The sequence below is a fragment of the Aulonocara stuartgranti genome (genome assembly GCF_965226115.1).
Source record: "Aulonocara stuartgranti genome assembly, chromosome: 10".
In the NCBI taxonomy this organism is placed as follows: domain Eukaryota; kingdom Metazoa; phylum Chordata; class Actinopteri; order Cichliformes; family Cichlidae; genus Aulonocara; species Aulonocara stuartgranti.
The window spans coordinates 20439576-20456026 of record NC_138946.1 but is presented as its reverse complement, the minus strand read 5'-3'; the positions used below and the strand labels follow the sequence as shown (position 1 = coordinate 20456026).

At 41.0% G+C, this 16451-nt stretch overlaps 1 protein-coding gene across 2 annotated transcripts; it reads right to left on the bottom strand.

Moving 5' to 3' along the window:
• Positions 1-73: 73 nt before the first annotated feature.
• Positions 74-15871, bottom strand: phldb2a (pleckstrin homology-like domain, family B, member 2a). 2 transcript variants are annotated; one of them, XM_082550011.1, is made up of 17 exons: positions 15696-15871; positions 13156-13230; positions 11363-12312; positions 10897-11229; positions 7116-7250; positions 6353-6490; positions 5985-6131; positions 5089-5199; positions 4920-5009; positions 4693-4830; positions 3908-4007; positions 2772-2970; positions 2579-2669; positions 2346-2492; positions 2006-2225; positions 1782-1867; positions 74-1620 (listed from the first exon to the last, which is right to left on the bottom strand). In XM_082550011.1, exons 2-17 carry the CDS (start codon positions 13208-13210, stop codon positions 1480-1482), a joined length of 3081 nt encoding a protein of 1026 aa, XP_082406137.1. In that variant the 5' UTR covers positions 13211-13230; positions 15696-15871; the 3' UTR covers positions 74-1479. The 2 variants fall into 2 exon arrangements, with proteins under 2 accessions (XP_082406137.1, XP_082406138.1); XM_082550012.1 differs by having other exon boundaries at positions 2772-2967.
• Positions 15872-16451: the final 580 nt, after the last annotated feature.

Genomic DNA, 16451 nt, shown 5'->3' with positions numbered 1-16451 from the left:
TCACATGCTCATTACTGTGTAAGCTGCATGTACTGTAGCGACACAAGAAATGATATACCTTTAACAATACGACTGATGATCAGAATTATTTATTTATCACACACGTTGAGTATAAAAATCTGTAGCATAGAGTTACTGTTAATAAACAAAATATAAAATATGAAGTGTATTCAAAAATATATATGTATATATGTATATATAAATGCAGTAATTTCGGGGGTTTCAAGGCTTATGTTTCACACAGTGCACAACAGCACAAGGATGAGATGTTTACCTGGCAAACGCCTCTGGTCACAGAGAGACATCAACCAAAAAAGCAACAACTTCACCTGCAACACTGTTAGCTCTGCAGCCTGATCTGCACTCTACAGTGAGCCCTGCAGTCTGTAACCCGACAGCTCGTCACCTGGTGTGACAGTGATCTTTGATTATCAAACACAGCCAGAGAATACGTCAAATATTAAACACATTAAAAAAATCGTTTTGCTTTCTAGATGACAACCTCTGTCATTTGTTTTAGCACGATAAACTAGGCTTTACAAGTAAACAGATTAGATTGAACATGTAGATTATTAAAGCTTTCAATAATTACTCATATATACTAAGTGACTTTGGCCAGAGCAGATTACGTCATTCCAGTCTGAGGGCTCGCTGAGGACCTCTGCTGGTGAAAATGCAGATATGAAAGGTGTGAGGAACGTGGGTGATGCAGCACATACAGCATCACCGCTGCACGACATGGCTTCATTCACGTCAGGCCTGCAGCCACAGCTACAGACAGAGGAATCTAACTGCACTGTGGTCATTTTCTGCCTCTAGGAGTCAAATATTTGCCTAAAACTGCTAATAACTTAAAACAATAAAGTCACAAAGTGCCTACGATAATCCTTCACAAATTTAATTTGCATGTGTGAAGAAAAATGGTTTGTTCGTTTAAATGGAAGTGACCCACACGTAAGCATAAGTGAGCTTACGCTGGCAGCAGCATTCAAAGTGACTGGCTTTAAAATGCAGTATGCTAATAATTGAATATTAGTGACGATATCGAAGTAATACATCAGAGTCGACATTCAGAGGAAAAAAATTTCAGTCTGACTAAAGGTGAGTGCAACCAGACTGCAGGTGGAAGAAAGCAAGAGGTGGCCACAGTTTACAGGAAGCTGTTGGACAGCCATACATCTGTAGTGAAGCAGCATTAGGGTGTACCGCAGTTTAGAAGGGTAGCTGATTAAACAGGAAGAGCGTACTGCGGAAAGAAAAACTGGAAAATGCAACAGCTACAGTTTTAAGTGCTGAAAGAAGTAAACAGCTTGATTATGAAACTATCATGCCACTTCTTTTGATCTACTTATACAAGATTACATTACAAAGTCTGTATTTGAGCAGAAGTTATGCTCAAGCTCATTTGTAGACAACTTCAAGTGTAAACTGAAGCTTATATTTTTTTAGGTAACCTAGCAAACAATAATTGTAGCTCTGTTAGACCATGAAGTGCATGTGTCCTTCAGCACCGGTTACAATAACATCCATCCAGATACGCATGGCTTCAGGGGACGGAGCCACCATGTAGTACACCCGATCGTGGGTCTTCACACTGAAGGTCAGCGAGGGGTTGGGGCTCTTGTGTGTGTAAGTGAATGTCATTTTTGGGAAAAAAGTCAAATAATATAGAGTAAAGGAGAGGGGGAGGAGAAAAAAAGGACAAACAGGTGTCAATACTATACAATGCCACGTGGTAAAATGCCACGGATACACAAACACACGCATGTAAACGGACTCACTTTGTGTGCATTCTTTAAATGGTCATAGTACACCTCCTCTATGGCTTGGAAGTAAATGACGCCTTTCATCTTGGTCTCGTGTTTGTCTGCAGCCGGGAGTATAAACAGAACTGCTGTGTCAAAGTATCCTAGCGTAGCTCAAAGTTAGCAGCCATTGCTGCAGCAACTTTGTCACACCAAAAAAGCTGCACATCAAAGTAGAGACGTAAAAGAAAGATACTCACCTGCATAGTAAGTGAGTGTCCTGCGATTGTGGTCAAAGACAAACCAGCGCTTCTTCCACGTCTTGATCTTTCCTCCCATTTTGACGAGGAACCCGCGACAGGTTTTGTCAGTGATGGCCAGATGGAAGCAGGCGTCTGGGTTGTGTCCGGCTGCTTCAATGTGGCCGTGAAGATCAAAGTCGTCTTTTCTTACTGGGTGGTATCTTGTCAACAGTCGGGACTGCGATAAAATTAGATGAAAGTAGACATTTTACTCGTCTTTATCTGAAATGTAGTTACACAAAGCTAATGTGAACTACAGATTGGATTTCAACATCTTCTCGTGAGTTTTTATGAATACCTGTGATCTCTGCTTCTCTCTGAGCTTCACCTCTCTCTCCACAAGCTTCTGTCTCCTGCTTGTTTCCTCTTGCAGCCGTTTCTCCAGTTCCTCTCTTCTTCTCCTCTCCTCCTCCAGAGCCTGCCTGCGTATCTCCATCTCCCGCTCCTGCACATGTAAGTAAATTACATTTATAATAAAATGCACACATCCGACATGCAAGGTTACAATTTAGGTTAGATTTGGCTCAGTACTCGATGCTCGAGGAGTCTCAGCTTCTCGGCCTGGGCCTCGCGGAGCAAACGCTCCATCTCTTCAATCTTTGCCATATTGGAGGTACTGGCACTGATAATAAATGGAAAATACAAGCTGTCAGTAACAAATAGACTATCAAAGAAAGAAGAAACTTCCTTTGATGTGTAGCTCATCGTGTTTCCTGTCTCTAACCTTGAGATGTTGTCTGGGGAGCAGGCAGAGAAGCTGGTTTCCAGGCTGTCAGAGCTGTCCACGCTGATGGTGTCTGACGTCTGGCTGTTGTCCGGGTAAGAGAAAGAGTCCAGGAAGACGTTGGGCTCAGAGACCAACCTGTTGCAAAAATCACTCTGTCTTTGCCTGTCTTCATTTACATGTGCGTGGCTGTTGCCTGCTGACAGAAGAAAATATTAAAATAACAAACTGAAAATACCATCAGGACACATGTTTGTTAACAGACAAAATCACATCCAAAGAGCTGCAATGCATTAACTACATGGCCAAACAGGATTAGGTCTTATAAAAACAGAGTAATCAGAGTAAAAATAGGCAATTGCACAGGTTACCTGGTGGTAACCTAACAAATGTGGTCTGACTCAGACTGCCTGTAATCATTCTCAGACAGTTTGGCAAAGGCTTGCAAATAATTGCTGTCTAATTTGTAAATGCAGACAGATTGCCAGCACGTTGCAATCAATCTAAGTCAGTCTGTGCTGATGAGTGCAGCTTGTCTGTGACGTATCGTTGCAGTATTGCACTTGGCTCAACTCGTTGTATTCTGGTTATATTCCTATATAAAAGCAAGCTTGCTGAGCTCCTGAGTCCTTTTATAGTTAACCTGTCCCCATCACTACTTGTAGATGAATTTCTTTTTCAAATCTGTGAGGTTCTGGCAGAATGTAGGTAGTAAGTGTAACATATTTACAATTTTTGATGTGCCATAACTGCCAACTCGACCCCATTCAAAGGCAAACTGAGAGCAGACAGACTGCATCTTATGATTATTTTATCACTGTCTTGATGCAAAAAATTGCAAAAATGCTGTAATTTCGGTTTTTTCATTAAAGAGATTTGCATTTGTTTCTTGATTTGAAACAAGCAAAGCTAAAAATCCCAATTTTCTTTCTTGTATAATGTAGCGTTTCTGTTCTGTGTTTTTTTTAACATCAGTTTTAGACTAAATGTATCTTGCTTTGTGCAGTGACACAGATTTTCAAAGGACCACAGCATTTCCTGACCTCACAGTCATACAGCCCCAGGAGCAGAGCCGATCTACTACTACAACTACTACCAAGAGGTTGACACAGATGAGACGGGACAGTGTGACTCACTCTTGGGCAAGCGGCGAAGGTTCACCTCCCGAGGGGAGAAGCAGAAGCCTTGTGGGATGACACTGCCACAGCTTGAGCTTTGGGACAAAGGAAGGTGAGGCTGAGAGGGGAAACAAGAGCACACGTGCTGTTTAGGACTGCATTGTATAGCTGTATATCTCAGATTTCTGTAAAGTTATTTATTTCATATTCTGTATAGTTTTTCATATTTTTATTTCCTGTTCATATCCTGTACATAGCTTGTACTCACTACAGCCTGTACATACCTATAGTTATAGAATATTTACAACATACTTCATACCGTGTACATTATAACATACCATAATAGACCCATTTCTGTAATATACTTACATATCTATATTATTGCTAATATATATTGTAATATATCTATATCACTAAAGCACTTCTGGATGGATGCAAACTGCATTTCGTTGCCCTGTACCTGTGCATGTGCAATGACAATAAAGTTGAATTCTATTCTATTCATTCTTCAACATTTACAGAAATGCAAACTTCATGAGCTGGATGGATGTTGCAACCCAGACTGAAACTGAGAATTCCTGTTTGGGTGGATCATTCTCAAGGGATAAACAAATAACTAGGGCAAAGCATCTGCAGGCCAGAATCTCCATGAGCACAATCATTTTGAAAGTACCACTGCAAATGTTTTAAAAAGTCGACACGCTAAGTGCTCTTTAACATAGCAGACTGAGGGAGCAAGCATTAACTTCCAGTTTGAGCCAACCTTTTCCGTCTGCTCAGATTTTCTGAAAAAACCTAAAGACCTTTGGAGGAAGCGTGCGTCCGAGGGATCTGCCATAAGTGGTGAGCAGCTGCTGGCTCCTTTTATGAGGTTGACTGTCATTTGGATGTGATGAATTTTCCTTGCTGCTTCTCCGTCTTTCCTTCAGAGTGTGCAAGTGCTGCACAGAAATCAGAGCAATGAAAAGGAGAAATAGGATTTTTAATATTAAAAACCTAAAGCTGCACTGTTTGTGCCACTGACTCCTACCTCTTTGAAGGCCACAGGATTGTTAGCGAAGGTCTGCCCCTCAGACAGCTCTGCATACTTTCCTTCCAAAGACACCAATTTCTCTCTCTCCTGCAGACATGAGGCACTCTTTAAGTAAATAAAACCGAAGGCTGTGTTTACAATTGTAACATTCAGAGAATTTTCAAACCTTCTGAAGCATGACGAGCAAATTGTTCTTCTCTCTCTGGAAATTCTCCCGTTCCTGCTGAGCCTGTAAAGTAATCTGAGATGACTGTTTCTTGAGCGTCATGAGTCTTTCCTGTGAGAAATAAGGAGCGCAGCATTAGTACACATTACATATGTCAGCGTTCACAAAGCGCGAGGCAGAACAACGCGGTAAAAATAAAAAGCAATGCAGAGATATTGAGAAAGTAAGGCAGAAAATTCTAATAAAGGCAGTTCAGTTTCTGGGATATACTACACCCTCTTTATAAGCAAATATCTTTACCCAGTTCCTGTGCCCTTTCTGGGTTTTGATACTCAATAAAAAAAAGTGTTCAGTTGGCCTTAAGCATTGCATGCTTACCATTGATGGTTTCCTGCAATTAGTTCATGCTTTGTGCTGCAAATCTCATAATTTTGAAGCTTTATTTTCATGCAAAACCTGCAGTAAGATTAATGACAACAGACCACAGTGTAGTAAATTCAACAAAAATACAGAAAAAAAAGCAAATTTACAATCATCACTAAAAAACATGTTTGCTTTTTACCTTCCATTGTGTAAAAATGCACTTTTTAAAGTCACTATTCATTATGTGTATATAATATCTGTAACAGAGTCCCTCTAGAAAAATTATATAAAATGTTTTTTTTAAAGAAGCCGTGCTATTTGATAGTGTCCATATTCCTGTGTAGGCCAGACTTAAAAATTGCACACCCTAAAGATCTGAGTTAAGTTTAACATCTTGTTAGGATTAATTCTGCCACAGTGCTCCAGTTATTAAAGTTACTGAAGAAAAATACAGGTTAGGGTGTTACGATGTCGGGTGAGTTATACATGCACCACATGCAGCATGCACACTTCTATAACTTCACATGTTGTACCTTGCGGGTGACAGTAAGGCGCTGACAGTCTGCGATCTCTCGCAGCAGCTCTTGGCCCTGATTCTCTTTTTCCTCGTCCTGCTTAATTTCTCTCTCCAGCTTCTGAAACTCCAAGTCCTCCAAACTTTTTGACTGCTCCTCAGTCTCCTGAGGAGCAACCAGGAAACATAAAAATTCAAACCATGTGAAAGAGTAAAACTTTGGGTAAACTGCCTTAACAGAAATCTATGAATATACAAAGTATAGTTGTTGTTTTTTAGCTCAGTATACTGAAATCCTAATTAGTGGAATACTAGAAAAATACTTCTCAGATTTCATAACAAACCTAACCCTAGGAAATAATTCACTGCATTTCTTGTCATTTTTACCTGTGACTTCTCAGTGTGGTTCATTTTCTCAACATTGTGAATTTTTCCCTTGAGCTGCTCCAGAAGCTCCTTATCCCTCTGCAGCTGGGCCATCTCCGACTCTTGTTCTCCTTCCAGCAGAGCACACTCCACCTCCATCTGCAAGAAGTAGCAACGCAAGGGTGACAATATCCCTTTGGACTCATTTTTGGACTAGTGCACCGAATAGGACATTCGCAGGATTTCAGCATGATGCTCGCTTCATCAGTTTTTAATCTGTGGAGCCTGAGTTAACTTACAACTTTATTATTTCTAATCAGCAATGATTACTCTTCCATTGATACTTTCCAATGAGCTTTTCTTAATAACACCTAGTTTTAAATGTAGAAAAGCCCACAGCAGGGTGTTTTCCATCTCTATCTGTGACCCTGACCATCCAGCAGTTATAAAGTCACCAGTTTTTAATTCTCACTGAGTCTCACAAACACCTAACACTTTTATTTAAGATTCATTTACCTGCTTGTATAGAATTAAAACATGTGTCCTTCCAACTAAAAGTACCCTGCAGTCGACCTCCATGGATATATCCCGTATTGTCATGCTGCTCCATCAACACTCCAGCAATTAAATAGAGTATTATATGTGTATAGAGCAATCAAAAGGAGTATTATATGTGCACATGTCTTCGTTTGAAAGGTTCTTTCATCTCCAGAAAAGCGGATTAGCTAAATATTTTAAAATGAAGAACAAACTATTCATGTTTGTGCTGCACTGTGCCGTCTACCTCTCGAAGAGACTCCTCCATCTGGTTGTCCAGGTCTTTGATCTTCTGCTCGAGCTCTTCTATGTTATTCAAAACTTGGATTCTTTCTTCCTCTATGTGCGTTACTTCCTGTTTCAGCTGCACGCTCTCCAAAGCCTGTAACGACATCAGGAACGCAGATAAATGCTCGGCTCTCCAGGAGGCTGCGCATTGTGTAAGTACAAATATACAAACAAAGGTCCCCGATCAAATGGAAAAAGAGACTTTATGCAATTACACAAAAAACAACAGCTCTCTTTTTGCTGTGTAAATTATGCTGATATACTTTGCCTCCGTGCAGAATCAGGTTTTATTGAATTAGACGACAGCAGCTGCTGTTTTAACTCATCCAAGCTGGATCAGTGACAGCAGGGATTCTTTTCCGCTGGCCGTAATGGAAATCTCTATCAGTGCACTTCACCACCACTCATGCTAAAGCACTCCCACATACTGCACCATCGACCACCACCCTGCAAACACTCATTCACAGTCATATGTAGGTGTATTCGAGACATCCTGTAATATCAGTAATATCAGGTATTCTTCCCTTAAGGACCTATGTTGATTTTTTTCTCTGGACAGATGCTCATGTGAACAACAGCTCTAGTTTTCCAGATGGGTTGTGAGTGCTCTCTTTTCACTGCACACAAAGCTCTGAGGAATGCAGGAGATGGCAGAGAGGGTATTTGGAGTCTGTAAACCTCTGTCACGACTGACACATAGCAGAAAATAATAGCATCAACTTGGAAACCTAATTTTATAACCGTGTGTTTACATGACAGCTGGATCTGCTACATTACCTGGGTTAATTATAATTACATTTTTTTGGAACATCTTCCATCCATTTATCCTCAGCAGAAAGTTCAAAACATCTGGAAAAACGCATGGCTCTGCCACACATATACACTAGCATTCTTCCAATCACACAACTGCACAGAGCTGCGCACACACACTCACACACACACATATGCGCATGCTAATGCTCTGTGGGATAAAGTCATTTCCTGTCTCTCCCCCCCAACAATTTGAATGACTGAAACAAAACTAGGACTTCTTCATTAAAACCAGACACAACCCTAGGTTGTTGCTGCTCGAGAGTGGAAAAGAAACTGGCCTAGTGGTCTGGCTGGGAGCCTAAACTCCAGTATTTGATATATTTGATTTCTTTTATATTTGTACCTTAAACATGTTCATCTGGTTATTAGTTTGCAACACATTTATAAAATAGTAGTGAGAGAAAACATTAAAGCTGTGAGAAGATTGTGCGTAACTGTGATTTCTCTGTTTATGTCTGAACAACCCACATTAACATAAACTGAAACTATCAGCACACACTTACAGTAGTTATAATAGAATGCCTAATAGTTGTTATAATTATCCTTCCTTAAAGTTTGGGGGACTGCACACATCATTTTTTAAAGCTCTGACACAATTTTGTCATGCAGCACTGTGCATGTTGGTCTTGATCCACTTACCTATTTCTATATACGTTGCTAGTAAAATGGGAAATAGGTGCAGAAATGTCTGCAAACATATGGCATATAGAAATATAGTACAGACATAAGGCAAAAACAGAGGAAAAGTTCTCCACGCTTCTTGAAGGACATTCAAAGCTCAGAGTTCAGTGTTCAAAGTTGAGAAACCCTGGAGAACTATTCAAAACAGCTCGAGACAACTTTAAATATTACAAGCGAGTCTGGCTCTGTGGAAGCAAAACATAAAGAAATGGGTGGCAGCTCAAAACTTTGACCCACCCCTCATTTCTTTATGTACTCTTTCAACAGAGTTCAAATACAAATATTTGGTCTCTCTAGAAAACTTTAAAACAAGGTTTTAACTGAAGTTTGGAGGAAATGTGGGATGGGAAAACTTGGATTGAAAAAAAAAGCACTCTGATATATAAACGGACAAAGATAAACAAGCAATCAGGAGTCAGATTAACTGCATTCCACAGAAGTGTGTGTTCGCTCCTCAGTCACTGTGAAAGTCATCTAGGAAGTAACCAGGGTAAAGATAAATAGCTTTAGGATCCTTGTCCAAATGTATCACTCATTATTACATCAACAACCTGCAAGAACTTGTTAGTTTATTCTGTTAGTATAAAGTAATACAATTTTTCTCTTTTCACCAAGTGACAAATTTTTAAAGCAAGTGATCAATTTTGATAACAGGTAAATATAGTGAATGGTAAATGGACTGGTTCTTATATAGCGCTTTTCTACTCTTCAGCACTCAAAGCACTTTACACAACTTGTGCATTCATCCAAGCACATTGTTCTAAGTAACATTCACACTCCGATGGATGCATCGGAGAGCAATTTGGGGTTAATATCTTGCCCAAGGATATTTGGCATGCAGACTAGGGGTAAGCCAGGAATCGAACCACCAACCTTCCGGTCAGTAGATGACCTGCTCTACCGCCTGAGCTACAGCCACCCAGTGTGCTTTAAAATTAAGCCGAAGGGAGATGAGGGAGGGAGAGCTCTCTCACCTTTCATTGTGTGGTTACAGTTACTGAGAAGATGAGCTTTTAAGTTCAAATGTACCAGGGGCATGAACGAGTCTTCCAACTGGTTAAAAAGGCCTTTTGCCAACCAACAGTGCTACTTTAGGTTCTGAAGCTATTTCTAATAAACCTTCAGTAAGCTATAGGCTTAGCAACAAAGTTAGCAAAGAAGTAGCGTTAGCAAGTAACAGATAAACATGTAGTTCAATATAAATATTCACATATTTAGGAGATGAGATGCCAAAAAAGATGCACTTTTAAACTTAAAAATTCAAGAGACCAGAAAAATACCCTAAATTTAGCTCCCTCTATGCTTGATAGATAACTGTTTGCTAACTTGTTAGCTAAAAGCCTTAACTCCAAAGGCTAGTTGTGGAGTAACACCAGGAAGCACGTTTAAAAGTAATGGAGATTCAAAGAAAAAAACTTACCAAATTTACCAAATTACAGCAGTAAATTTGCAAGAAACATCTCCCTGACATTCAAGTCCTAGATTTATGAGAAAAATAAATTACCTTACTGCCAAGGTGGGAAATTAATTTTCCCAAACTGGGATTGCTGTGGGGGGCTACATCAATAAACTTATAAAGAGATCAAATTAATACTTAGCAGAACTGAGTCCAGCTTATTGGTGCGGCAGCCACAAGACTCTCAGTTTCTCATGAGGCCCGATGGGAAAATACAAGTTCCCAGCCCTGCTTCACAACCTCATTAATATTTACCACTGGGAAACAGTGAAATCTGCTTACACTTAGTGTGTAAGTGTAGCAGAAGTAGACAAAAGCTATAACTACACCTGAATCAATATAGTTTTTCAGAATATTCATGCAGCGTCTCATTAAAGTGTGGATATGATGCTGACTGCAAATTAGACTTTGGATGTTCATCCACTGTAGGCAATGTGACATTAACTTTATATCATTGTGGGGTAACCCCCACAGTTTGTATGACTCCATACAACCAAAAAACAAAGGAAGTCTTTTCTTATTTATGTAAATTTCTCCTTAGAAAATTCCAGTAGTTTTTCTCTCAGACTCTTCCGACCTCCTGACTACTAGAAGGACAAAACTGTACCACTGAACTCCATCATACATGTTACAAACTACAAGATACTTCAAGAATAATAATGAAAACTGCACAACAACAAGTAGATTTATTCTTTCTGAATACTTCAGTTGATACCATCATTTTCTAGATTATATTATTTCTTTTTCCTAAACTTGTGCTTATAAAAGAGAACGGGTTCTTTGGACTTACTTTGGCTCTGTGATGCATAGAAGGCGAGGGTGCACTGCTGTTGAGACTGATAGCAGGTGAGTGGGATCTGGCCTCTCTATAGCCGCTCTGCTGACGCTGGCTGGCCTGCTGCTCCTCAGAGAGTTGGAAGTCTCTGGCTTTGGCTCCAAAGCAGCTCTCTTGAGCTGTGCTGCTCGGAGAGTCGGAGAACACTGAGTCATCGTCCGACACCTGCAGCTTCTCCAGCTCCTTATTGATCTTCTGCAGGTCAGAAACAGCTGATCCCGCTGGCTCTCTCGCTACCTGTCCCAACTCAGTGCACAGGTTTAAGATGGTCTCTAGACGCTGGCATTCCTGCAGATAATTGATTGATATTTGGTTAAAATTATTCTAGGAAAATATTGAACTGATTACATTTTCAGACAGGTGTATGAATAAATTGTTAAAGTGAAATAAAAGTGCACAAATTTGGGTAAAAAGAACTCACTAATCTCTGCACTTTCTGCTCCCTGAGTCGCTCATCTCTCTGATGCTGGTGGTAGTCTTTGAGCTCCTCTTTGCCATTCAGAGAGGTGATGCTGCCCACCCGTTGTCCCGGACTCAAACCACTCTTCCCAAAGGACAACCTCCTCTCTCCGATGCCCAGATCTAACCCCGTCCCATCAATCTCTACTCCCATAGAGCTCAGAGAGGCCAGGCTAGCCCTCCTGGGTGTGCTGGGCATGCTGGCTGGTACTGTCACATCTGGAGGCTGCTCCAGAGAGGAGAGACTGCGCCGGTTTCCTGCAGAGACCACTCGGTGGGAACCTACTGAGTGGCGTAACGGCAGTGACAGCGCAGGTGGATCTGCTGCATTGTGAAGCCGTGGCAGAGAACGGCTGTGCATACCCAGGCTGTTGAGGGAGCCCGTGGAGTACTTCCTCTGACGGGAGTCTCCTGAAGCTTTGCCCTGTGAGTAGAGCCTGCGGGTCATTCTGGGGCTGGATGGCATACTGGCTGCTCCGCTTTTGACCCTGGGAGAACGTGGTATGGACTCCCCATAAGGGGAGACCATAGAGCTTCCATTTGAGAGAAGCAAGCTGTCTTGGGATTGGTGGCGAGCCTGGGAGTGACGGAGCAAGCCATTAGAGCTTAGCTGGCGATCACCTTGGCGAGGTGACGGTGGCACGCTGTTGCTGGTCATGTAAGAGATGTTTCTAGCGGCAGAAGGGGGACGATCTGTGTTACTGAGGATCGACAGCGGCCTGGTGGGCTGGGTTCCTACAGATGTACTCAAGTACTTGCGGCTGCACTCTGCTGCCCTCAGACTAGCCTCCAGAGCGCTCTTCCTGCGCTGCAGCGTCTCCATGAGTTCCTGTAGCTCGGCTTTCGAGCGGGAGCCCCTCAGCATCGTGCCAGCCACTGAGCCGCCACTGCTGTGCTCAATCTTCACACAGTCTGCAAAAAAGTGAAAATTGAGAGACCATGAAAGCCAGTCTATTTTTGGCCTACATAAGGCAGTCAAGTTAGTTTAAGTACTTCAATACAATAAACAGCAGCTCAGCTTAAAAGAAGGGCTATCACATATGTGCTGAGTAAGTGGGGGGTAGAGAAACCAGCAAAGAATGTACTCTCATACAGTTCTGAGCCCAATACAAACACTGGCTCAATCAGTGGTTAAGTTTCTTCTAAAAATGGAAGAATGCTGGTGGACCAAGACCAGCCAGAATACATCATAGTCTCGGCAGCAAGAGGACACCCAAAATATCTGTGCCAGGGGGGTGGTTCTTGAGTCATGGGTGACCGGACGTTGAATATACAAAATATTAGGGAGTTTGTTTGAGATGAAAGAATGTTCATAACTCCTGCAAAATGAAATAAATAGTGAAGTGCACTGCTTCTCGTGTGAGCTCTCCCTGCATGAATAGCTGCAGTATGACTGCGCTCTTTAGACTCAAATAAAATTCTCAGCATTTTTTCCAGTAGATCAGTGTCTAAATTATAGTCCAGACGTCTGCTCCACAATGCACATTTACTCAGATATCATTTTAAGTGAAACCCAGAAGCTTTGAGGATGGACTGGAAAGACACGGAGCTGCTCCAGGAAAGCTAACCAAATACTCATAGTCCACTTTATTGTGATTCAGCCGACTCTGTTCTCTCCGTAAAGGTGAAAACATATTCCATTCAAATGGCATGTAATAAATATTAAATGTAATTGTATGATGTCATTTCCTGTTAGTGTCGCTTCTGAATAATGTAATTGTAGTAATCAGTAATATGATACAGTTGTTGTTTTACCTGAGCTGTAGCCCAGTGTGGCGACAGCACTCCTTTGGGGAAGCATGCTCTTCATCACATTGATTTAGCTTTGTCCTGTGCATGAAAGGAGAGGCAATCAATATACATCAATGAAAAACCTAAAAAAATAAAAAACAGGAATTTACTATAAACCAGATTCTTCCTTGTGTTAGATACTTTGCATATTTTTCTATGGCTTTTACTGCTGTTTATTTATCTAAATTGTTTTTGAGTAAGTTTCCAGTTTTGGAGATGTTGGCTATAGAAATGTCTTTTGGTGTTCACATAAGAAATCAGGACCCAGCTACTCAAAAAGCTCAAGAAACTTTACTGTAAACAATATCATGTAAACAATATCAGATTGTTACTATCAGGCTTAAATGAGAGCGAGGTGTCCATCATCCATCGGTCAGTCCTCCTAGAAAATTGGTCAAACTTTAATGATGATTTATTTGTCCTGATATGAGGGTTTGGGTAACCAATGACAACAAAACTTACCACTTTCTTTATGGACTTCTTAAATTACTTAACCTGTGACTTTCCACCGAGCATGAACCGGATGAGCTACTAAATCATGGAGACTTTCTTTTTTTTTTTCCTTTCTGCCACCCACATCTATCCATTAAAAGGAAAGCTTGGCTGAATGGCTAATGTGCAACACGACACCTTATCACTCTCAACGTGCTTTCTTCTGCTGAGTAATATGGACGGTGGCTGTATTTTGGTAAAAGAGAAAATAGTTCCTGCTTGCAAAATGTGTGTGAATTTTTTATTTATTTAATTTTTTTCCCCCCCTTGGCCTGATAGCAACTGATAACTCCAAAATTAACCAGCTAAAGCAATAACTGAGCTCCACAGGTTGAAATTATTTACATTTTTTAAGGTTGGAGGGACTGTATCTTTAATATTTCACGTAAAAAATACAAATTCCACAGAATAAGTCACCACTCTGCTAACTTATCCTTCAAAATGCCAGAAAATAAGGACGTATAAAAACTTTCCTAAAGACTTGAGTATTAAAACAGGTCTAGAGGAAAGTTTTTATGTCTGGCCCTCTGTCACCAATAAAAACCAAATCTGAAAAGCAGTGCCCTGCGTCTTAATCAGTGTTTCAGCCACAGACTCATGACCAGTCATTCACACACAGTTTGAAGTCCAGACTCACTTCATGCTGAATGCACAAAAAAAAAAAAAAAAAAAAAGAAGAAGTAAAAAATTTGATGGATTATAGGTTTTGACATGTCTTTGAAAAAACATTTAATTGGCTAATTAATGAGTAGATTGGATAATTATATAAACATAATCACACAGCCCTCAATCTCATGCTTTTCCAGTGGGGTGGAGTGGGGGATAAAGATGTGCGCTCTCCTCTGAGGAAAAGAAAAAGGAAGGCAAAAATAAAATATGTTAAATAAAAGAAAGAAATCCATCTTCAAATCCCCTAGCTCCAGGTCATAACTCACAAAGATCACAGAAAAGTAAGGATGTTATTGGTTCTGGTGATACTATCGAGGGATTTTAAAGAGTCAGACGTTTCCTGTATCCACACGCACAGACACAGAGTGAGACAGAGATGGCTGATCCAAGATTTTCTGCTCCTGCTGTCTGGAGGAAGAGGGAGAGTGAGCCTACAGGAAACAGGGTATCCTTTTACACAGTGACACAATCAATCAGTATGAGTTCATTCTCCAGACCTAAAAGAAAAACTGTCTCGTGTCAAGAGCATGAGTTTTTACTGCATTACTCGGGCTGCAGGCCAGCAGGGAGGTGCAGATCATAAACACACAAGGAGATGTAAACAGTTTGAGGAATGACCACTGATAAGCTGGCTTTCATCTAATGTGTGGCAACAAGGAAAGGAATACTTTCACACTGCTTTTTAAGGCCCTAACGTGCTGAAAGTGCCGTCGCCTTACGCCTCAGTCATTTTTATTCCCATGCAAGGGAAAAAAGTGAAGGGAAATCCCATGCAGTTAACAATTAGTTTAATTTTCATCTAATTAGAGGGTCTACAAAGAGCCAGAATATAACGTAGAATACGTGTTTTAACATATAGGAAATCTTCAAAGTTTTCTGACCAGCAAACCAAAGCATTAACTTTGAGGTTAAGGTAATATAAAAAGAAGATTTGATTGTATTTTTTATTTTTTGCTATGATAAAAAAAAATCATTAAAATGTCCTGATTTCACAGCGCACTGTACCTACAGGGATTGTGGTGAGTAGTCTGGAAACTTGCTGATAACCACTGCTGTTTTTGTCATCTACTTTCTTTGAATAGCGGCAGCATTTTCTGGCAACGTTAAGTTAATAAAGATAAACTTTTTTTTAGCCTACAAGAGTTATTTTTCTTTACACGTTTATTTATTCCAAGCATGTAAAAGCACAGACGCAGACAGATGTACAACAAACAGAAACAACGCGCAACCTTAAGTCTGACACAGCCGCCTGACTTTCCAGGAGCATCACTCTTTGTACCGACCAGCCAGTTTGGCATCTGCTGAAGCGAAATTTGAAGGAAAAGAAAAGAAAAGCGACTGACCTTTGCTTTCTGTCCCCGTTACATACTTATAGGATCTTTTAGTGATGAAGCTGAAGTCCACTCAATCCCTCTCTCTCTCTCTAAAACAGCACACTAAAGTCTTTCCATGACAAAGGACCAGGCTGGAGACCCTCTCCCCTCCCACCCTCAACTCTCCGCTGAGATCCTCCTCCACAGGAGAGAGGGAGAGGGGGGGGGGGGGGGGGGGGGGGAGTGTGTGTTTACTTTAGAGCATCAGACGCGGTTGCTGCCCCTCTCTGGTTAGATAGAGAATTGCTGATGAGCAAGGAGGGATGACAGAAGTGACTCTAGCTGTTTCTGACCTCTGACCTCACAGTGATTATTAATATCATGTTTTCATTATTCCATCGTGGACTCTGAGTGAATTACTGCAAGGCTGCGTTTGTCACGTGGTGGTGCTGATTCTCCACTTTCAAAGTAAAACTAATTAAATGTCCTGCCAGTGGTCTCTGGCCTTCTGCTTACAGAAAATTAGACATTAGGTTTTCAGACAGAGGAGGTTTTTCATAGTGTGCGTTTTCCAAAAAAGAAAAGAGTTACAAAGAAAAAAAATGTTGACTCCTAGATTGTTGTTTCAGCAGTATGTGGAGGCGGGAGGAGGCCCCATTGCTATGCTTGAAACGGGGCCAACCTCACTCCCCCTCCCCAACTAACTGTGCAGGCAAAGGGTGAAAAACCCATTCTGCAACACAGAGCATACCTACTGATTTAATTGCTGTTTGTATAATCTCATTC